Raw genomic sequence first — 22,396 nt, 5'->3', positions numbered from 1 at the left:
GTATCTAAAATAAAGTAGAATGCATCTTAAGGTAGAGTGCCAAAAACTAGAAGTGTTAGCTGAGAATAGAACATGCAACTTAAAATTCCTGTTTGCTTTTTGCTCACTTATGTTTAGTTTTCTGCAATGCACATTTTCAAAGAAAATATGCTGAGGTTGTTTTTAATAAAATATACTTGAATCATTTTAATTTTTGAAATTAGAAATTACTTGAAAAATTCTGTGGGATTAAAAAATACGTGAAATGGTAGCTATCAGATTAAATTATTGTTCAAGAAATTTGCTTTAACTTTTAAGCATAATATAATAATGCAATCATATATTATTTTAAAATGTGGTTTAGTAGTTTAAAAATAAACACTTGTGTGATTTTATATTGTCCAACGTTGACTTTTTTTTTGGAGACACAGTCTTGCTTTGTAGTTCAGGCTAGCTTCAAACTCACTGAGTAGCCCAGGCTGGCCTTGAACTTGTGGCAGTCCTCCTGCCTCAGCCTCCCAAGTGCTGTGATTACAGGTGTGTACTACCCAGCTATCAACTTCTTTTTTGGGGTTACTAACTTCTTATATGTTAGTATAAAAAGAAAATTTGAGTTGGAAGAGAATTGCATTTTACATTTAATCTATTTTTAAAAATTTAATATTAATATATTTATATTTACAAGGTTATCTTTATTGTTAAATCATACGTAAGTAAGAACTTTCCAGCTTAATCTTCCTGTTTCTTTTGATGACAATATAGCAAGTAACTGGTGAGTGGTAGTGCACACACCTTCAGTACTGAAACAGGCAGTTTACAGCTCTGCCTTCACCTTTAGCTTGCTTAGGTAGAGTTTCATGATTAGCCAGAGATGAGAATTTAGGGCCTTCTCAGATCTTTCCGGAGCATACATCTAGGTTGGGCGTACACATTGACTTCTACTCCGAATGAATATGTTAGAGCTATACAAAGACTCAAAGAATTTCATCCCCTAGCATTTGCCCAGTCTTTTTAGTTACTCCCTTCTTTGCTCTGAGTGTTATCTTTTGGCCTAGCCAGCAGGGATATTTGCTTTAAATGTTTCCAACGGTTGCTCCTCAAGGTAGGCAACTTAGCACTAGCAGTTACAAGTTAGGTAAGGTGAAAGCAAGCCCCCCCCCAGGTAAAATAACCACAAGAATGGAGCCCATTCTGTGGGAGCAGCAATGTGGGCTGTTGTTCAAGGTCTCTGCTGAACTGGAATTTGGTGGTGGAAGGAGAGCAACTTAAAATGCCAGGGGTGTCTTTTTGTTTGTTTTTAGTACAGATCCAGCTGTTATTTTCTTGATTAATTATTTTCTGGATATTGCAAACTTTAAGCTGTTTCTATAATTGAAAAGTTGATGTATTTTTTTGTTGTTGTTATTCATCGCTTTTGTGGAGGGACTGATGTTGGAGTTTCTCATTGCACTGTTTTCCTCTTTAGTGAGTATGGAGGTAACTTTTGAACATCTTGCCTCTAGATTGATTTGATTAAATTATTCTTTTTGTTTTTTTCTTTACACTTAGGATTTCATTGATAAGAAATGGGGATAAACTTCCATCTCAGGATCATTTGATTGTTCAAGAATATATTGAAAAGCCTTTCCTAATGGAAGGTTACAAGTTTGATTTACGAATTTATATTCTGGTAACATCCTGTGATCCATTAAAAATATTTCTTTACCATGATGGACTTGTGCGAATGGGAACAGAGAAGTACATTCCACCTAATGAGTCCAATTTGGTAAGTGATGCCATAAAGAATCTGTTTCATTCATTTGTTCAACATCTACTCCTAAAGCATCTATTATTTATAAACATTTTATGAGTCAAAGTTCCTCCTCTTAGGTTTTTATGGTCTAGAAGAGTCATGCTTATAAACAAGACTACTTCTAACTTACAGGAAACTTCTGAAAATTCGCGAAAGCGTGTCTTGATATAGGCAGGCTAATTAGGAAAAGGTACATCTGGGTACTGCAAAAACAAGGCTAGATTTCCTAGGACACATCTTTATGCCATGGGCATATACAGAAGGACTGTGATAGAAATAAAAGTAATGTGCCATGGAGTACAGGTTCAAGTGCTAATGGAGCGTAGTTCAGCGATAGTTAAGTGCTCAGCTCCTCATTGAGGGTCTGGCTTTTCAGTGGGTTTTGTATAAGAGAAGGAGTGTGTGTGAACCTGTAGAATGTGAATATATAGCTTATGAAACCAAAAGAGTGTAAAATTTGCCAAGTAGTTTTTAATTTTTATAGCATGAAAGAGAAATGAGATTGTAAATTTACACTAACCAAATGTGAAATTGAAACAAATTAGTCATGTGCATTTAAAAAAATATTAAATGGAGCGTTTTGAGGTATTTTTCCATTAAGATTTCCTTTTTGCAACTACAAGACATTCATAAAAATAATAATTTATTGTAAAAATCACAAACTATAATTTACAGTTTATATAAGTTGAATTGTGATGTATGATCTATACTTTAAAATTTAGTTAATATGAAATGCTATTTTGGGAACTAGTAACTATATTACAATTAATGTTTCTCAGTTTGTCAGAGGCCTGATTGTTCTCAACTATCATGTACACAATTATTTGTATTAAGATTGGTCATGTTTTCAAAATTAAATAGTGGCTGATCATAAATGTTGCTATGTTCAATAAATTAAAAATGCTGTAAAACTGACAAAGGAAACATGAAGTAACTGTCTAAAAGTTTTGATAGGAAACATCTCATTAGAGGTCACAAGGTGTGGATATAGCCAATTACCAAGTAATGTTTGAACTCTCCTACATTCTAGGCATTTTGCTGGTTTTGAAAAACAGTGACCAAGGCAGACGCAGTGCCTGCCCTCACAGAAGCAGTAGTCTAGTGGGGAGGCAGAAAATAAAATAAGCAATTATAATACCTAATGGTAAGTGTGATGGTCCAAGAGATTGAGCTATTGCAGTGTGTAGCAGGGTCCACTCACCCAGCTGAAGATAAAGGATAGAGAGGGAGGTTGTAAATTGAAGTCTGACTGATGCAGAGTCAGCCAGATTGGGTAGAGTGGGATGCAGTTGGATGAAGCTCCAGGCAAGAGAATGGATTGGAAGTAAAAGAGACTGGAATGTCTGGGCAGGTTCCCATTGGCTAATGTACAGGCTAAGAAGGAATGTTTAGACCTGGCAGAAAGAGTCCTAGGAACCAGATCTTTCAGAACTTTGTAGCCCTTGCCTAGGGTTTTGGAAGTTAAGATGAAGGAAGGAATGAAATTTTTGTTTACAAAAGGGTTGATTGGTCTGCATTGTGGAGAATGTGAGAAGGCAGCGGAGAAGGATAAAGCAGACAGCAATCATATTTTAGTCTGACCGTATATGAGAGGAGATGTAATTTGAATGGAAATAATAGCAGTGGGGCTGGGCTTACGGGACAGACATGCATCTGAACTGTATCTAAGGTTACACAGATGGCATTCATGAAGTATGAAGATAGGTTGGATTTGTGGAATGAGAATAAGAGAGAGGGAAATCAAGGCAAAAACTCAAATGTGTGTTTGGGGCCCTAGGATTGTAGGGTATTACTGTCTGTGAGAATGGAATACAGGCGCTATTAAAGGTTTTGTGAGAAACTCATGCATTCAATTTAAATGCTTGTGTGACATTAAGAAGACTTACTCTATAGGCATTTGGATATACGCATGGGCTTGAAGTTCAACCAAGAGATCTGAGTGATAACATAATTTGAAAATTATCATCTGATTATGATTAAGCTAATTGAGGTTTTAAAATTGAATTGCATATATATAAGGAGGTAGTTATCTTTTGATACTATTGGAGAGAGGAAGACTTGGACATTCTTTTAGGTGATAAAATGCTTCATTCTTATGTACTGTTGTTTTTATATCCTTTGCTTAAATACACTGGGTTAGGAAATCATGAGAGACAGGGAGAAGAGAAACGTAATCTCTTGTGTGTCATTTTGCCAAATGTTTTTGGCAAATAACCATCTCGCTTTGTTTGTTTATTCATTTGTTATGCTTATTGGTACATTTTTGGTGTACATTATGATCCCATTCATCATTGGGAATTTGTACCTGCATGTGATATGTCTTAGTTCTTATTTTTCCAATTCCCCTTCCTTCCCTTCCACCCCTTCCCATTTACAAAAGCTTTGTTTCCATTTTTTTCCTTTTCTCATTTTACATATATAGAAAAGGATGTTCTTTTAGTTAAATGCAGAATTCCTCATCTGTCTCTACACTTTCATAGTTGAGTTTATAGATTGATATATGAAAAAATGAAAAAAATCCAACATTTTATGTAAACTGAGACCACAAATATATAAAAGGTAAGTTTAAGAAAAAAGACTTGAAAAAAGGCACAACAACAACAAAATGCCTTCACTGGTCAGCTTTGAGTGACACATCACTGTATGTTTTTTTCTTTATATTTCCAGTTTTTAAGAAATATATTCTGTAACAAGTGGTGCATTTTTATGACAATTAAATGTTCTTAAATTACAGAGATAAGACAAATTTTCAAATGTTGTTGAAGTGTAATAAATCTTTATTTTTCCCTTTTTTTTTTGCCGCCATATAGTGGTTGGTCAATCCTTGAAAATTTCTGTATGTGCTAATTCATTATGTTGAACCTATATACTGACAGGCAGAATAGGGTATGAGTTTTATTATTTTACCCCTTTCAAGTAGTTATGTGGCTCATAACTTCCTTCACTTCTATAGTTGCTCCTTAAACATCATTTAGTAAATACATCCTTAATTAGTGGTAAGCACATGAACTTTTCAACATATAACTAAGCCATCATCTCTCTTTACTTCTAAGATTTTATTACAGCAGATCTAAGGAACTTTAGTAAAAATAAAGTAAAACTTGACTATAGTTATTATTAAGAAATCAAAGTAATAATCAGGTGGATGAAATATGTATTTGTTCAAATGCAGTATTTGTATCCAAAGTAATCTTTGGGAGAAGGATAATGAGGAAAGTTGGAATTAAAGATGAAATTTGAGAAATATTTATGTAGCTTGATAAGGAACCGTTCAGTGTGTATTGACATGAGAAATTAAAATTTTGGATTATTTTAAAGTTTAAGGAAAACCACTTATTTAAGAATAAAGAGGACAGAGGAGGGCATGGGGATGTATACCTGTAATCTCAGCACTGGGGAGGGTGAGGCAGGAGAGTGGCTGTGAGTTAGGGTGAGGCCAACATGTACTACCGTGAGCTGAGGGCTAGTCTGAGCTGTATAACAAGACCCTTCTCAATAAACTAGAAAAAAAAAAAAGAATAAAAGACACTAATCTTAAGGAACCCTGGTATGGAGCATAATTCATTTCCTTTTAATCATTCAGATATCTGTCTGCATAGCGTTATGTGGGGCATCCCCCTCTCTGGCTGGTCCATGAAACACAATGGCTTCCCAGCCAGTGCCATGCAGTTTGGCAGTCCTGCCTCTTGGTCTGAATATTAGGGCTTTCATTTTTTTTTTTACTTTTTTTTTTTTAAAGACATGGAAGCCTTTCTCAGAAGATTCCTTTTCTCAAACAAATCTGTTATACTGTAAGGGCCCAAAATGTTAAAAATAAAAATAAATTTGGAGATTTTTCTTCCTTAGCAATATGCAACTTTGTATTTTAATTACTTTCTTTATTCATATTTATTTATTGTTATTATTTTTTTGTACCGGGGATTGAACTCAGGACCTTAACCACTGAGATATATCCCCGACCCTTTGTTTAGTATTTTTAATATTGTGAATGACACTTAAAGTCATACTGTAGATGACTACATTCTCAGGTCCTTCAAGGAAAATCTGTCATTCCATTTTACTTGAAAATTAAATAACCATGAGGTTGTCAGCTTGTATTGTTTCAACTTTGAACTTGTTATTAGTCTTAGAATGACTTCTTTTCTGTGAGCCCATAAAACTGTAAAATGTCATAGGCGTTAACAACTTTGTTTCTTGTTACAGACCCAGTTATACATGCATCTGACAAACTACTCTGTGAACAAGCATAATGAACGTTTTGAACGGGATGAAACTGAAGACAAAGGCAGCAAACGCTCTATTAAATGGTTCACTGAATTTTTACAAGAGAATCACCATGATGTTGCTAAGTTTTGGAGTGATATTTCAGTAAGATCATCCCATTCCACAATTGTAACTGTCGATTTAAAATGCCATCAAGTAATTTAAATAAAGAAGAGCTTTCATTAGCTTGGGCAGAGAAAGAGCATTTCTTTGTGATTGACCTTGACAAAAAGAATTTCGCTGCTAGGGAGAGAGGAGTTTTAGGTGGAGAAGGAAGCCTACATAAAGGCACGAGAGCATGAGAATTGTAGGTGGCTCACATAGAGCCTGTGGGAGATTTGTGAGGACTTGCTGCTGCTGAGAAATGTGTGGAGGTAAAGCAATGGGAATTCGTGCAGTTTTTAATGGAAGAGAGAAATATGACAAAAACCTCCATGTATTTAAAAGCGAGATTTGAGAATATGAGTAAGATACATTAAAGCAAAGACTGAGAGTAGGTAGAGAGGACATGTGGGAGGCTCTTAAAGGTAGTGGAAATGAAAAGAATGGTCTGAATTGGATCATAGTATATGAGGGGACCGTATGGTAAACATTGAGATTAACTGAATGTCCAGGGTGGAGAGTTTCAGAGGTCCCTCTGAAGTTTCAAGGAAGAATGGTAGGGAGAATGGCGCTGTCTGAACTAGAATAGGAAGGAATTTATTTTAAGATGTAGAACTTGATATTGAAGTTAGAAAATGTTTTATTTGCTTATTCATTGTTTATTTATTTAATGCATAGCATGAGCCTCTGGTTGATAAATATCTAGAAGACACCGCTCTGATCCTCAAAAACTTAGAGTCTCGTAAGAAAACATGCACAAGAATTGTTTGTGAAATGCAATGTAGCAAATGCAACAGCAGAGACAGGCATTGGGTTCTGTGGGGTATAGAGGAAGACCACATATAGCAGCTTCAATGAAATGGCTAAAAGAATCTTCCTGGAAATATTGACACTTGATTTGAGGATTTTAAAGTCCTTGAGGCTGTGATGTTGAGTTCCACTCTAGATAAGTTGACCTTGAAGTGCTGCCTCAGGAAAATAGGCAGTCAAGGGTATGTATTTGATGTGCAGTTGACAAAGGCGTGACAAGGCTGAAATTCCAAAGGGTTGATGATCAAAGTGAAACTAGATATAAAGATAACCTTGGTGAAGTAGATCCTGTATCAGTCCTAGCAGAAGTAGTAAAATAGTATTTAAATTTAGATGAGTGTGTCTGTTGAAAATTCTTAAAAGATTGGGCCATACAATTCAATTTAGCTTTCTTTTAGGGACACACAAGATATACTTTAAATAAATCTTGGAAGATGGCTGTGAAAGTTTGGAGTTGGTTGATCTTGGTTTTCTTCATCACGAGAATCAGAAAGAAAAGTCAGTATCATTATATTTATGCTCTGGGTGACTGTATTATTGGTTGATCAGTCTACCTTTTCATTAGCATAGGCTGTAAACCCAAGGTCTTTAGGTGTCAGAGATGTAAGGTAGATCAAGGAGTGATCCAGGTAGAACACAGCAAGGAGTTCTGGGAACCTTGGGAAGAGGTTGAGAGGGCCACATGTAATGGCCACTAATCAGAACCAGCCTGTCAGTTACCTTGGGTCCAGTGTGGCTCTTTCTGCTAATTTGTTAACATATTAGTGATTTATAGTGAATTTAAAAAATATAAAAATCTGTCATCTGGATATGGCCAGATGCCTACAAATTTGTTAATCTTCCATTATATCTTCCTGAGAGACAATATTCTAAATAGGGAATTTGATAATACAAATGCATGTTTAATTATTTAACTTACTGAGGCCAGTTCCAAAGACTGTTATAAAAATGGCAGTTTACTATCTTAGTGGGTTGGAAGCATTCCCCTAAGCATAGTGAAATTTGTTATTTTTGACCTGTAACTTATCGATGGAAAGTTCTACCTAATGATAGCTAGATAATTCAATAAATAAGTCCTTAGATTAACTCAGTAGTACCAAGAAAGTTTTATATATCCTCTGGCATTATATTTTTGTTTCTTTCTTTTTTTTTTTCCTTGGGTACCGGGGATCGAACTTGGGTTATTGTGCTTGCAAGGCGGGCAGCGTAACCACTGAGCTAAATCCCCAGCCCTATTTTTGTTTCTTTATCCATGTATGTTTTATTCATTGTGAAATATGGAACCCATTGGGCTGCCTTAGGGAAGAATACGTAGAGACTCACCCAGAGTGAAAAAATTAGCCTTAACACCCTTGAAGACATTGGTTTAGATGTTACTTTCCGCTCATGGGAATTAAGGAAAGATGTAGAAGCCAGACTAACAATAATATGAAGGTATAGAAATTAACTTTTCTGTTATAGCCTATAGCACAATTTTTAGATGTAACCTAAAAATGGTCAATTTGGGCCTGTAATGACACTCTAGTCTCTAGTCTGTAAATGGGTGAGCTTTGCATCATTCTTGACTATGTTAGTTAGAATGTATATTAATAATCCATAAGTGACCAGTGAAATAATCAGTTAACTTTTTCAAGTACTTTAGTGCAATCATCTTATCAATTTGTGTACATTTATGTAAGTATCTGAAAGTTTGCTTCAAGAATCGGTATATTTTATGCAGATATCTTTTAAAAGTGAATCGATGGAGTAAATTAAAAATAATTACAAGAGGAGTAATGAAAGCAATTACCTAGCAAATTTTTTATTTTAATGCTTTAGTTTACAAACTCCATGAATTTAATTTAAAACTTTTTTGGGTGGGGGTAATTTCTCTAAAAAAATAACCATCTTCCGTATTAATTCATGAAATACCCTGTGAAAAACAGAGTTGTGTGCTTTGTGTTAGTCAAGAATGAATAAGAAATCCATAGAAAGTCTGGCCATGGATATAAAAAATGAGTAGAATGACTCCTAATGGCTCCTAAAGTAGAATGACTCAGAGTTGTGTGCTTTGTGTTAGTCAAGAATGAATAAGAAATCCATAGAAAGTCTGGCCATGGAAATAAAAAATGAGTAGAATGACTCCTAAAGGCGTTCCTACTGAGTACCGTTTATGTACTTAAGAGATACATCATAAATCATATCAAATCAAGAACACATGTTGGAAATGCTGAAAAGCAGAAATAGAATTTCATTTGTGTTTGGTTATATTGCTCCTAATTTTCACATCTATTTATAGTTTTGCCCTTACTCTCTAAAAATGCGTTGTTTTCTATGTAGCAAGAACACAAATTTGTAATTCAAGGTCTATTAAATAATATTCACTGTTACCCTGTCCAGCCTGTGTTGTTTCACAGAGATACTTTTATTGGTCAGAGGTGGTTTTTTTCTTCCCCCACTCCTAAGTTGTTTCAAAGATATCTCCATAGATTTCTGTGAAGTCATTTTTTTTATCTCTCATCTTATACATTTTGAGATTTTAAACACAACTTCTTTTGTTTTTCACAACCTTTTGGGGCATGCCTGATATTTATCCCCAAATATCTATCTGATGTTTGTCTGAACTGGACTGTGGTTCTGAGCGACAGTGAGGCTAATGAGTACCCCCTCCTTTTCTCTCCCATGTGATAAACACTACTTCCCCCAGGTAGAGTAATATTTGTGCCTGACCTAACTTACTGTGTGGAGTTCTAGAAAAATGGTAGTTTAACAATAATAGTTAAGTAGCTAACATGTATTGCAACTTTAGTATAGGTATTATGCTACATGGAATCCCATTTTGTCCTGACACCAGCACCCTGATTTGAGGCTACCCAGGCCTCAAGTAGCAAAGCCAAGAGCAAACCCAGAGTCTGACTCAAGAGTCAAGTTCTTTTTTGCCTTCCTCTACTGCCTGTGCTTGTAGGGCAGAAGTTAGAAAGCTAATAATATACTACATTTTAAGTGAAAACTGTAAGATTGCTGGATTTTTCATAAGTCATTGCTTGTTCTCAAACTTCAATATAACAACTTTTAAAAATAGCACTAGAAACTTCTATATAGCAACAGGGAGATAGATCTTTTGCAAAAGGAAGGAGGCCAAGAGATGGAGGGAAGGAAGGGGGTGAGAAGGATAGAGAAGGAGATGGAGAAAGAATTAAGACGTATCACATCCATTTGCCGACTCCCCGTGAGGAATGTAAACATTGTGTACTACAAGCAGGTGCTAATAAAAATGAAACGAAAAATAGTGACTTGTTTAGGAGCTTCAGGAATCGGGATGCAGTGTGTTCTCTGCAGTCAGTTTCACTGTGTATTTGAGAAACTTACTCCAGTTTTCATATTACCACTTTCAAAATTCAAGATTTAAAAAAAAGTGTTGATAGTTCTTTATTTAGAAGTATTATTTTCTGAGGTAAATCTTATGAATTACAAAATCACCACTGTATGTAGTGGTGAAACTCAACTCTTGTAGATTCTGTGTCTCTGATCCTTTCAAACTTCGTCTAAAAAGAGGTTCATAGTGTAGTTTGCAGAATAAAGTACTGTCCTTGGAAATTTTCTTTCCAGTCATCCCCCTTCCCTTTTGTATGGGGTGAGCACACAACCCTACTCTTGCATATTTAATAAACAGAAGGAACATTCATGAACTTTTACTTATTTGTTCACAGATGTTTTAAGGATCTACTAAGTATGATGCACTGGGAATGGGGCTGCTTTTAAATAAGAAAAGAACTATGCTGTCATAAAAAGAAAAAAAAAACAAACTGTATGCTGTGTGCTGCTATAAGGAACGATTGGTAGTTACTTTTAAATGGTGTCCGTGGAGGCCTCACTGAGTATCACAGGCAGGCTTAGGGGAAAGGGTGTACCAGGAAGAAGGAATAGCCAGTGCCGAGGACCTACCCTCACTGGATGTGACACTGACTTGAAAAGTCCAAAAAAAGTAAGGTTCTGGGAAGGGAAGAGGTGAAGGAAATGTCTAAACAGTGGCAGGGGCTGGATGGCATACTTCTGGCCAGAAAACCAGTTAGGAGGCCCACATCCTGTTTGTTCAAATGTAAACGGGATACAGGGAAATAAGCATTTCACCTCTTTTGTCACAATCTCTATAGGAACTGGTGGTAAAGACTCTGATTGTAGCAGAACCTCATGTCTTACACGCCTATCGAATGTGCAGACCTGGTCAGCCTCCAGGAAGTGAAAGTGTGTGTTTCGAAGTTCTGGGATTTGACATTTTATTGGATAGAAAACTAAAGCCATGGCTTCTGGAGGTAAGGTGTTCTTTAAAAAGGAAGAGAGGTCATCCTAGTTCCTGTGTATTGAAACAAATGTGCTTTAAACCTGTACTTGGCATAGTTGTTCCCCTTAGCTGACTGTGAGGAGGCCTACAGTGTGTGGGAGGAAGAGAATAAAAATTAGGGGACTAGAACTTCTAGGAATGAATCAATATGTTTTTTGACACTGCCTTTCCCAGATTAGCATTGTCGAGTGAGATTTTTGAATATAAGGGCAGATCTTCTGTTACTGAGTTAACTGTTGTACTATTTTCCCAATCTTTACTGCCTCATGAGCTCTAGACATCCCTCTACTCAGCGTGGGTTTCTCCTATTTGGCGCCCTATGTGCCAAGAGGGGGGGGAGGGAGGGAGGGAGGCAGAGAGAGAGAGAGAGAGAGAGAGAGAGAGAGAGAGAGGCAGGCTACAGTTGGTTCATTATTCATTATTCAGAGCTCAGAACCCCAGCAGGCATACATTTCCTTAATGCCTTGGCTCTCCTTCTGTACAGCTAGTCAACTGTATGCCTTTGGTTTTGCTGCCCAGCCCTGGTAAAGTCAGAGTTGTCATTATTTTTCTGTGGTTATAAAAGGTCACCTAACAGTATTTGACAAATGAAAAAATATTACTGAGAAAATAAAGGTGATCTCTGTTGAAGATTTTTGCATTTCCTGCCGGCCATTCTTAATCACCCATTCGCGACCTTAGAAGTGATGTTGTCCAGCAGTGCCCCATAGCAGTCCCCTCTAGGCCCTCGGACCTTGGATCCTAGTTTTTTCTCAGGGCTTTAAAAATATTATTTAGGCCACTACCAGGAAAGTAGCATATATCTAAGCAATGTTTTACCAAGTTACATTGTAAGGAATGTATTACTATAGAAGATGTAATCTCCGTCTACTTTCATTCTAAATTGATTATGTCTTTTTTTGGTTAATGATTTAGAAGTTGGAAGTTATATTTGTAACATTAAGGCATGTACATGAACACTTTCTCATGTAATGGAGAGCAATTGAGAGAGTATTCATCTGCTAGGAACAAATTATGTGTGTTACATTTGCGAGCAAATAGTGGTTCTCAACTGGCTGTTCGTATTGGTCTAGCCTGGGTCCTAGAAATAAGATCTGAGGACTTTGCTAAACCTTTGCTTCTTCCATTGCCTAGGCCCTTAACCTTACTAAGGCCTGATATTTTTATCTTTAGGTTTGCTTCTTTGTCTAAAGTAGCCCTTTCCTGTTTTTAGCTGTGCCTTTTCTGCCTCTGCTACTTGTTTTTTTACACTCTTGATAGGTAGAGAAGTGGTGGAAGTATTTTCATGAGGAAGAACTGAAAGGATTGCAGAGAATAATGACTTTATAAATATCTTTATTACCTTTTTAAAAAAAGGCATTTGACTTACTGGAGTGTTTTTTTTAAATTAATTTCCTACACCATAGCTTACTGAATAATTGAATGCTGTATATATTTTTTTAAAGGCTCTAAATAATATGCTTCTTTATTCTTTATCTTTTCTCCTTCGCTGTTACCAGATCAGTGAGTCACTAAAAACTCCACAGTAATCAAAAACTGTGTATAGTGGGCATTTAGCATTTTAGAATAGTTAACCTTTTTAGATTTTTGATGTTTTTTTTTTTTAATTTTAAATTGAATTTATTGGTACATTCTAGGTAGACAGTACAGTTACATTCATTACTGGGATCTTGTACCTTTACATTCCAGGTCTTGGTTCTCATTTTTTCCCCTTGTCCCCACCCTCCCTTCACCCCCTCCTCCCCTTTAGATCTTGGTTTGTATATTCTCTGCTGAAATTGTAGTGGGTCTGGTAGTATATTGTTACAAGCCTTTTGGCGCCACCAAGTGGAATAAAGTAGAAGATACTTCTGAGAAAATGCCCAGTTTTAGCTAACTAGCATAATTTCAGATATTGATCGATAGTGGCAAAACTGAAGAAAATTTCAAGCATTGAAAACATTTTTAGAGCGGAAAATTGTGACATAAGAATATACTGCCAATATTTTAAGTCCCTGGAATTAAACAAAGGCAATTGTAGTCACTGTGTTAGGTGGTGGGAATACAAGGATTGGACAGAATACTTGCCCTGGTCTAGTGGAGACTCAGATGTGTTGTAATAGTTGTAAATTTTTTCAGGAAAACAAGAAAAGAGTACACAATAGAGTGATTATTGTCTCTGTGTTAGTGTGTATATCAAAGAGCTATTTTTTTAAGTCTTTGCAGAAGGAACATTTGGGCAGAGATTTTAAGTCTGGAGAAGGTAGGATAGAGGCTGGTGGGGGGGAGATGTGAGGTGAGCGGCTGGGAGAATGCCGCAGGTTAGAGGGAACAACACCGTGTAGGCTCCCAGACTCTGTTATGGGTACCTAGACGTGTGTGTGAAATGATAAGCCTGTTTGTTTTGGGCCATTACTAACAGTGTTCATTAATTTATTTTTCACTTTGAGATTTTTATAAGCTACTGAACTTTAAGATTCTAATATCTGCTGGGATTTCTCTGTTTTAGAATTGGAGTAGGAAGTGAGAACCAAAGAGACCACTGACATCGCAGAGGAGCATTTTGCTGGCTAGAACCCCATGTAGTGTTAAGTTTCTTTTGTCAGCCATTGTGGTTCTTGTTTTATTTCTTGATTTTTCTCATAAAACTTGATAAAGTTTTACTGTCTTTCCACATTAGTTTGTCATATGTAGGTAGATTTCTTCATAGACTATTTCACATTACAGGAAAGGGAATAATCTGGAAGAGGTAAGGAGGAGAAATATGAAGTTGTTCTATACCAGGACCTATCCTGGATTAAGGATAGACCTGGAGAAATTCTCAGCTACAACTTCGATGGAATGCAAAGAACTCTATAAAGATAGATAACATTCCAGTGTATTGCTCAGTCATCAGTTCTAGATGTCCTGGTTATTTTATAATCTTGTTACATGTAATAGTGGGAATATCATTAATTGTCTTACAAATCCAGATTTGAATAAATATAGGTGAAACTTTTTTCATATAAAATATATTACCCCTTTTCTGTACATGTAAGGAAAAATGCTTAGAGCTTTGAAGTAACAGATTAATAACCTCTCTTCCTTAAACTGACCTAGAAGACATAGGCATTCTTGTAATTTTCAAGTGATTTCCTTCTCTTTGATACTGCTTCCTTGTTACCACCTTCTAAGTCATAAAGATGTTAAAATATAGTATGACAGAGCTGTCTGAAAAAAGTACTGTGAATGCATAAAAATGATGGTATGATGAAAGATTGTTGTGATATATTGTTAAGAGAAAAACTTGGCTTATAAAATAAAGTGTAGTTGTTACCACACACGTATGTAGAAGATAAAGTGAATTTTTATTATACATGTATAGAAAATACCTAAATACTGTTTGTCAAAAGGTTAACAGCACACTAGGGGGTGATCTTTTGTTGTTAGTTTCCCTTCTATTTATAGTTTTTCTGCAGTGAACCTACACCACATTTATAAATAGAGACACAATCTTCCCCAATGGGTTTTTCAGTTTATGTGGCATTTCCTCAGTTGCCAGTGATAGAATGCATGCTATCAGCTATGAGTTGTTTTGTCTTTGTGTTGATGGTTTTGGACAGTTTCAACTAGCAGAAGACATTTTTGTTGAAATAGCCTAAGGAATTAGTTGGTGTTCTAGAAACAAACCTGTAGTTTTGAACTTAGCAATATTTCTAACCACCCTATTTAAGCAATTTTCTTAAACACCTGCTGTTCTTGTTAATTTTTACAACATTAATGGTACCCACCTCTTAAAATAAAGTAAGAAACACCAGTTCTTGAAATGATAGACTATTGTATGATGGATTTCAAGGTATATAAAGTTGCTTTTTTTGTTTTCCTCCTAAATGAACTCTTGGAGCTGATGACAGGAAGTAGGATAAACACAAATGGCTTATTTCTTTCTATTACTCCTTACACTCTTAGGAAAGCCCACAGAGGTTGGCCTGAAGCTACCTTTAAGCTTAACTTCTGAGTTGTTCAGTTGATACCTTTTGAAATGGAAATTGATAAAGTACTGTTTGAGCCAGGTAGAAAGAAACAAAATTTATTTTTTAAGCAGAAGGAGATGAACTCATAGATTTGAATAGATGAAGTAGCAAAAAGGGGTCACTAATACTTTCTACGTGCTGTCTGTTCATGTATATTTGTCACTGTGTTGGTGCTGTGAATAGCACTTTGTTTTTCTACCTCTTTGTCAAGACAAGTCACCTTTAACTTTTCTCATCTTAAAATCTTGAGGATATGGAGTAGTGGGCTGGAGAGAATTCCAGAAGGTGCTCTCCGCACAGGTCTTGGTCTGAAGGTGGTAGGGACGGGTGATGGACAGCAGAGATGGGGCAGAGGTACCTGGGCCTTGCACCTCACAGAGCTTTGAGATTCACTATGGCGCCCTGGTAAGGACTGGAGATCCCATTAGATGAAAACGCATTTGCCTTTCCTCATTGTCTCTTGGTAAATTTCAGATTAATCGAGCCCCAAGCTTTGGAACTGATCAGAAGATAGACTACGATGTAAAACGAGGAGTGCTGCTGAATGCACTGAAACTGCTAAACATCAGGTAAAGTGTTTCCTCCATCTTCTGAATCTTTTTTCAACATTTGGCATTGATAAGTCATTTATGCATGAAATTTTCTGTAATACTGTATTTTGAATTCTTTGATTCCATTCTTTTAAAACTAGATAGGTTCAGATCAATCTTTCCCCTTTTTACACTGCTTTTCCTGCCACTGATATAATGCTCTGCCTTCAGTAAATGTGGTTAGATTCCAGTGGTAATTATTTACTGAAGTGTAGGAGGTTGAATTGGGCAATATCATAGAAGACTCTGGCTTTTCCTCATTTTCCAAGAAGAAACTAAAGCACACAGAGGTAATTCAGGATATTAAAAAAAAAAATCAGACATAGATTCCCTACTTTTCTATTCATAGATCTTCCCACTAAGAACAGAGATGCAATTGTTCATAGTGAGAGTGACCTTTATCATAGAAGAGCATAGACAGAAGTGAAGTGTAACTTGAGAGGAGACTTATCTGGTGTGGTTGCATTGTACGTGTTCATGGATTTTAAGCATTTGAAATACTGTTATGTGGGGAGAGCGTTTGGCACACCACTAAAGAAAATTGTTAGCAGTGTAACTGAACTCTTCACGAATAGCGAGCTGTCTGCCATTGTAAGTGTTCTACCAGCATGGGTGTCAGATAACTGGACCTTTGATGCCAGGTAGGCTCTGCGAGTTTATGATTTTTTGGTTAGCTTTTCTTGAATTTTTAAGAGAATTTATCAAAAGATTACAAACTTCAAAACAAACTTAAGAATTTAATGAGGGGAAGAAAACTACAAAATGTTTTGGTACACAAACTGTTAAATTTCTTTTAGATTATTCTGTCTTTGTGATATTTTTGACGAAGAATTCAGTTGATCCCTTTGTAATTTGGATGACTGAATATAATTTGAGGTCAGATTCAGATAATCTTTTTGAAACATCAGGCTCAGGATCTTCAGAGACAGCAGAAAGCGAAAGGGTCTCTACATATATATCCCTTATTTGCAAACTAAATTATGGACTTCTGATTGGCAGATTAATACTACATTGACCTTGAAGATTTATTCTTGCTAATCCCTTGACACTAGTCTCTCAGTACACTTAGGTTTGGGTGTTCTGCTTCCTTACACTGTTTCTCTTAGTTCTTGGTCTCTTTTGGTTGTTTGTTTCTCCCTGTGTCCTTGCCTCAGATTTCTTCTTCCGTATGAGTTTCATCCACTTGTGGCATCATTTGTGAGTGCACTTGGAGTCCCCAGCCTGCACATGTATAGAGTGAGATATACACTGGATGCTTCTTGCTAGCTTTGACCTGCCGTAGAGCTCCAGACTGCATTGGCAGCTCTAGTTAACTGTGGGTCCTGTGCATGTCAGGCCTGGTAGGTTCAGAAAGCGAGTAGTGAGTGAGCAAGCAAGTAAGCAAATAAATGAAGGGTGCACCTTCTGATGACACTGGAATTTAATATGATTAAGGTTGAATTATTTTCTCTTTCAAATGTATTCCTCTTTCTGGGTTCATCTTTTTTTTCTGCTAATGATAATCACATACCTCCAAACCACAAAGGGTAAATCTAATTCACATGTTACTGGGTATTTTTAAAGAACCCATACTGTCCTAGAAGCTAAAGATTTAAAAAAATGCAGTTTCCTTTCCTTAAATATCTTAACTATTAAAGGCAATAGTAATCACCCCAATGTGTTTCCCATCTTTCTCTGTTAGTTAATGGCAAAAACCATCCACATGAAAGCCAGGCTAGTAAGCTGGACATTATCCTGAACTCCTTTTTCTTTTTCATTATGAATCAACTAAATTCTGTCAGATTTGTGACTATCCCTTATTTGTCAAGTTTAAGATCTTCTTTGTGTCTCCTTGATTATTTTATTGATTTTGATTTTCTTTCTGTTTCCAGTACTAACCTCCTCCCTGTTTTGCAGCTTCTACTCTGTTGCTTTGCTAATCATTCAGCAACTATTTATTGAGAGTTGAGGGTCCACTGCCACTGTAGGGAATACTGGGGATTCTGAGCCCCTTGTGATTCCTCGTGCTTTGGCTTGTGCAAATTTGATAAAATGACATTAAGTAAAGATCATAGGGAGTTACAAATTGAGAGGAATAATGGGGGACGGTAGAAAGAAAGATAATTCAGTTTTTAGCATGCTAATTTTAAGATGCTTTGAGATACCCAGGAAGAACTGCTGAATGGAAAATTTGTATACAGAGCCCCAGGAGCTGGAGATACCTATTTGACTGACATCCACATATTGATTGCATTTGAAACTAATGGTCACGATCACACATTTGTAGCGTATATTTTAGAAAGAGGGGCAGGAACAGAGTCCTGAGGGGTGCCAGCATTTGCAGCCACATTTATAAACTGATTCTGATCAGCTAGTTTCTGTACTGTTACTTAAAATATAAACTCCATGTTACATACAAAGTACTTTTTGATCTTTTGATTATATTTAAGATACTTTTTTATCTGGCACTTGCATCTCTGCAACCTGAGCACTTGTTCTTTTTTCTCTGCCTTCAAATTGATTTTTATAAAAACTCTTTTGTGGTGCTGTTTCTCGTTTATATGTCTTTGCATTTAATCTCATTTAACTAGTCATTCACTTTTGTCCGTCTGGTGAATGTTAAGTTCATTGTTTTTAGTTGTGGTAAAATATACTTCCCATGAAATTTACCATTGTAACCATTTATAACTGTGAAACTGATTGGCACTGCACGATGCTGTTATGTAAATAATAGTATCCATCTTAACAAACTCTTTCCATCTGGCAAAATTAAGTTTCTATACCCATTAAACCCTGACTCCCCATTCTTCCCATCCGCCAGTCTCTGGCATCCACCATAATACCTTTTAGGAATTTTGAGTTCCCTATGTTAAGGTTCTGATAGCAGTAGAGTCATAGCATTTGTCCCTTTGCTATTGGCTTATTTCATTTAGCACATCATATTCAAGTTCATCTGTTATATTTTCTGTCAGAATTTCCTTCCTTTTCAAGGATGAATTACATTCAATTATATGCTGTCTTAGTATATGTTTTCTGAAGCTAGCGCAAAATACCAGAGACTGAAATTCATAAAGAATTTAGCTCACAGTTCAAGAGCACGGTGGTGGATCCCACTCAGCTTCTTGTAGAGGCTTCGTGCCGCGCCAGTTCAAGGTGGAAGAGGAAGTGTGATGCGGATGAGGAGACGCATTTCTCGTGGTAGCTAATCAGTCCCTAAAGACCCAGCTTCCTCCTGTGAGACCTAATCCAGTTTTGAGAGAACTAACCCAGTCTCTGGGGAAAGCTAATCTGTTCCTGAGGGTGGTGTCCTTTGACCTAATTACCCCAGTAGGTTCTGCCTCTTAAAGACCCTGTCACTTGTACATACTTTCCAGTGAGACCAATAATGAATGTAACTGTACTGTATACCTAAAATGTACCAATAAACTCAATGAGGAAAAAAAAAAGAGACCAAATTTTCAGCATGTGAACTTTTAGGAGACAGACCATGCCTAAACCATAATATATGTATTGACAATATTTATATCAACTTACTTTTAAAACCTAGCTGAAGCCTGAGTTTATAAAGCAACATGGTTTACTTCCTCCTTTGTTCTGTTATTCTTTCCATGATACTTTTTGCCCTATGTATTTAGTTACATGTCAGCCCCACCTGTTAGCCATCAGCTCCTGGAGGTTAATGCTTCTGTCTTTATCCCTTGAGTTATATCTGGAATGGCATATACCAAGGACTAAATACAGTTTTGTTGGAAGGCAAGGGTAAGAGGACATTCCATTCAAGGTAACTTTCATAGAAAAATAATGAAGTCAGAAGTCAATCATGTTCATAGACTTTCCAGTGCTTTTATGTTACCGGAACATAGAATATATGAGGCAAGTAGTTGGAGATGTCCCTCAGATAAAATCACAGAGTAGTAAGCACTGGAAAGGCATTGAAAATGCAAAACAAAACTCCTTAGGTCAGTGTATGGATACAGTTGAGTAGAAGATGTTGATTAAAACACTGAGGGAGTGGGATCTTTTGGTCCTTGGTTATTTTATTCTAGGATGTGAAGTAAGTACTAAAAGTCATTAGTGTTAATTTATGCCTGCATTTATTGAAATACAGACACAGTTTTTCCAGTGACAATATTTCTGAAGTCTAGCATATAAAGAGAATTTTCTAAGTAAAATATTATCTTAATCACAGTTGTTGCTTTAAGGCTTACATTTGTAATTCTGGTGTGGTTCTGGTTTGTGAATTCCAGAAGTAATCATGCTGTGTGTTAATTTACCTGTTTTCTAATAAAAGGCTATATCATAAAAAGATAGGTCTCAGTATGTTTGGCTTTTCTTCATTTCATGATATATCTAAGGTAACCTCTGTGCATGCTTATTTTTGTTATTTTTGTTTGTATGTTTAATGACTGATGTGTCAGTATCCTTCTGTACTTGTTTTGTTTGCTGTGAAAGTGCATGTAGATCTGACCAAAGCATTTCAGTATTTGTGCTTTTTATTCTCTTGTTTTTACTTCCTTTTTCTATTATTGTTTGGTCATTGTTCCTTTCTGTTTTTTTCATTTTCAGTGCTTTTTAAAAATCTTTCCTCTTCTCTCCTTCCTTTAAACTGAATGTTGTATAGAAATGACCATTTTGGATGAAACAAATATAAAAATATAAAACACTAAAACTTATTTAATCCATGGCATTCTCTTTTGTTAACCTAGGAAACAGAGCCAAATTATATTCGTCATTGGAAAAATAGTATTCAAAATCATCCAGTCACTAAATCATGAATCTTGGTATCATTGCAAGTTCATCCTTTTTTCTTATTTTAATTAGTCACCAAAGCATATTTATTATTCTTCCAAAACATTCTATAATTACACATTTTGTACAATCTCATGGTTGTTCCTCTGGTCATGGCCTTCATATTGCATACTTGCTAATGAATGGCATCTCATCCTAACATCTCTATTTTCTCATCCACTGTCTCCTTATTTTCTAAGCCATTATACACCGCACACACTGCCAAAGGCATAATCTGAACATGTGCAAATGTAATTACCTCCTTCTCTCTTTAAAATTCATGCCCTTTTCATTGCCTGAAGTTAAATTTGAAACTCACTAACCCAGTAAGTAATAAGCCTCTAGGATTAGCTGAGTTTCTTACATTCACCTGTAGCTCCAGCCAGACATATCATTTAACTTCTGATTTTTTTTGGATGTGTTCGTTTTCTCAAATTATTCCTTTTATTCTGGTCACTTGTGAACCCCTGCCAAGAAGCCAATTTTGTCATAAAAGAATGGGTCAGTTTCCTAGCTCTTTTCAACTAGTGGGAGTTGTAAAGGTGGCACATACTTGTGGCAGAAAAACACTCTTTTCTGCCTAGACTTAGCCTCCTGTTTTCAGTGTAGTCTTCTGATGAATGGAACCAAATAGAAACTCAAGCACGACTTTGGCATCTCTGTACAATAGAGTGGTCAAATACCCTTCTCATCAGCTTCTCTTTGCTTTACATCCATACTGGTTCCTACCAGGCTAATGACAGTAGAAAGCTTGGGAATATAAGCTCAAGGACAAGACCTGTGTTTTTTACCTAAGAATGAGGCAGAATTGGCTGTTTTTCTTTTCTCCTGGATCACACCCTATTTCTGATAGGTTTTAAAAGGGTGGTATGTAAGAGTGCAAGATGGAGCGGTTGTGGAGAAGAGACCTTGGATGTGGGAGACAAGAGAGAAAAGTGGTGCAGGGAAAAATAATCCCACCACAGAAGTACTTCTGTAAAAGCCATAGCATTACTGATACATATTTATGGTTGAGTGAAAATGAGAAGAACTGCATAGATTTTTTCAAACAAAAGATGACTATTAGGCAGGGATTTCAGTTATAACTGAAAATGTACTGAAGACCTGTCAGAGTAAATGAGGGCTCCTAATAAAATGGAATTAGCTGAAGGAGGAGAGAATACCATTTATTAATGTTCATACAAGTAAATCTTCATAGAAACTCTAGGAAGGATCGCTTCTTGGCCTTTCAGTTAAAATCACGTGAAACTTTAGGAAGGAAACATTATTATTATTAACATTTAATAGATGGGCATACAGATGGTGCAGCTAATTGAGCAGACTAAGATTGTAGACCTAAATTGCTAGGACAGAATATAAAAATAGTTCTGTCTGACTCTTTATGTAATGCTTCCATTTTTGTTATCTTCAAAACTTTGACAGCATATACAGTACCATATTTGATGGGTAATTAGATGAGTATAATACATGTGAGTATATAAGTTTAATAACCTTGATACCTTTGTGCACTCTCTCCACTTCTGCAAATTCTCTTCACAGGGATAAGATCGGACCTTGTTAAAATTCTAGAAAATGATCTTGTGTTTCATATTTTAGGACCAGTGATAAGAGGAGAAACTTGGCCAAGCAAAAAGCAGAGGCTCAAAGGAGGCTTTATGGTCAAAATTCAATAAAAAGGCTCTTACCAGGTTCCTCAGACTGGGAACAGCAGAGGCACCAGCTGGAGAGGAGGAAAGAAGAGTTGGTATGAATATTTTATTTTATTTTTCAGTGCTAGGGA

General features: G+C 36.3%; 1 protein-coding gene across 3 annotated transcripts in view; it reads left to right on the top strand.

Annotated features, from left to right (window-relative positions):
* Ttll7 (tubulin tyrosine ligase like 7) overlaps positions 1–22,396 on the top strand; it is a 132,898-nt gene that overhangs the window by 58,215 nt on the left and 52,287 nt on the right. For all 3 annotated transcript variants that reach the window (XM_010613737.2, XM_010613736.2, XM_010613739.2), the window contains exons 7-11: positions 1,528–1,744; positions 5,975–6,139; positions 11,080–11,238; positions 15,734–15,828; positions 22,213–22,360. In XM_010613737.2, the coding sequence (XP_010612039.1) occupies positions 1,528–1,744; positions 5,975–6,139; positions 11,080–11,238; positions 15,734–15,828; positions 22,213–22,360 (784 nt within the window). The remainder of the gene's footprint in view (positions 1–1,527; positions 1,745–5,974; positions 6,140–11,079; positions 11,239–15,733; positions 15,829–22,212; positions 22,361–22,396) is intronic.

Source organism: Fukomys damarensis, unplaced genomic scaffold, assembly GCF_012274545.1.
Source record: "Fukomys damarensis isolate Sample0158 unplaced genomic scaffold, DMR_v1.0_HiC HiC_scaffold_33, whole genome shotgun sequence".
NCBI classification, from domain to species: Eukaryota; Metazoa; Chordata; class Mammalia; order Rodentia; family Bathyergidae; genus Fukomys; species Fukomys damarensis.
Note: the sequence above shows the minus strand (reverse complement) of the source record. Positions and strands in the feature narration are given on the sequence as shown.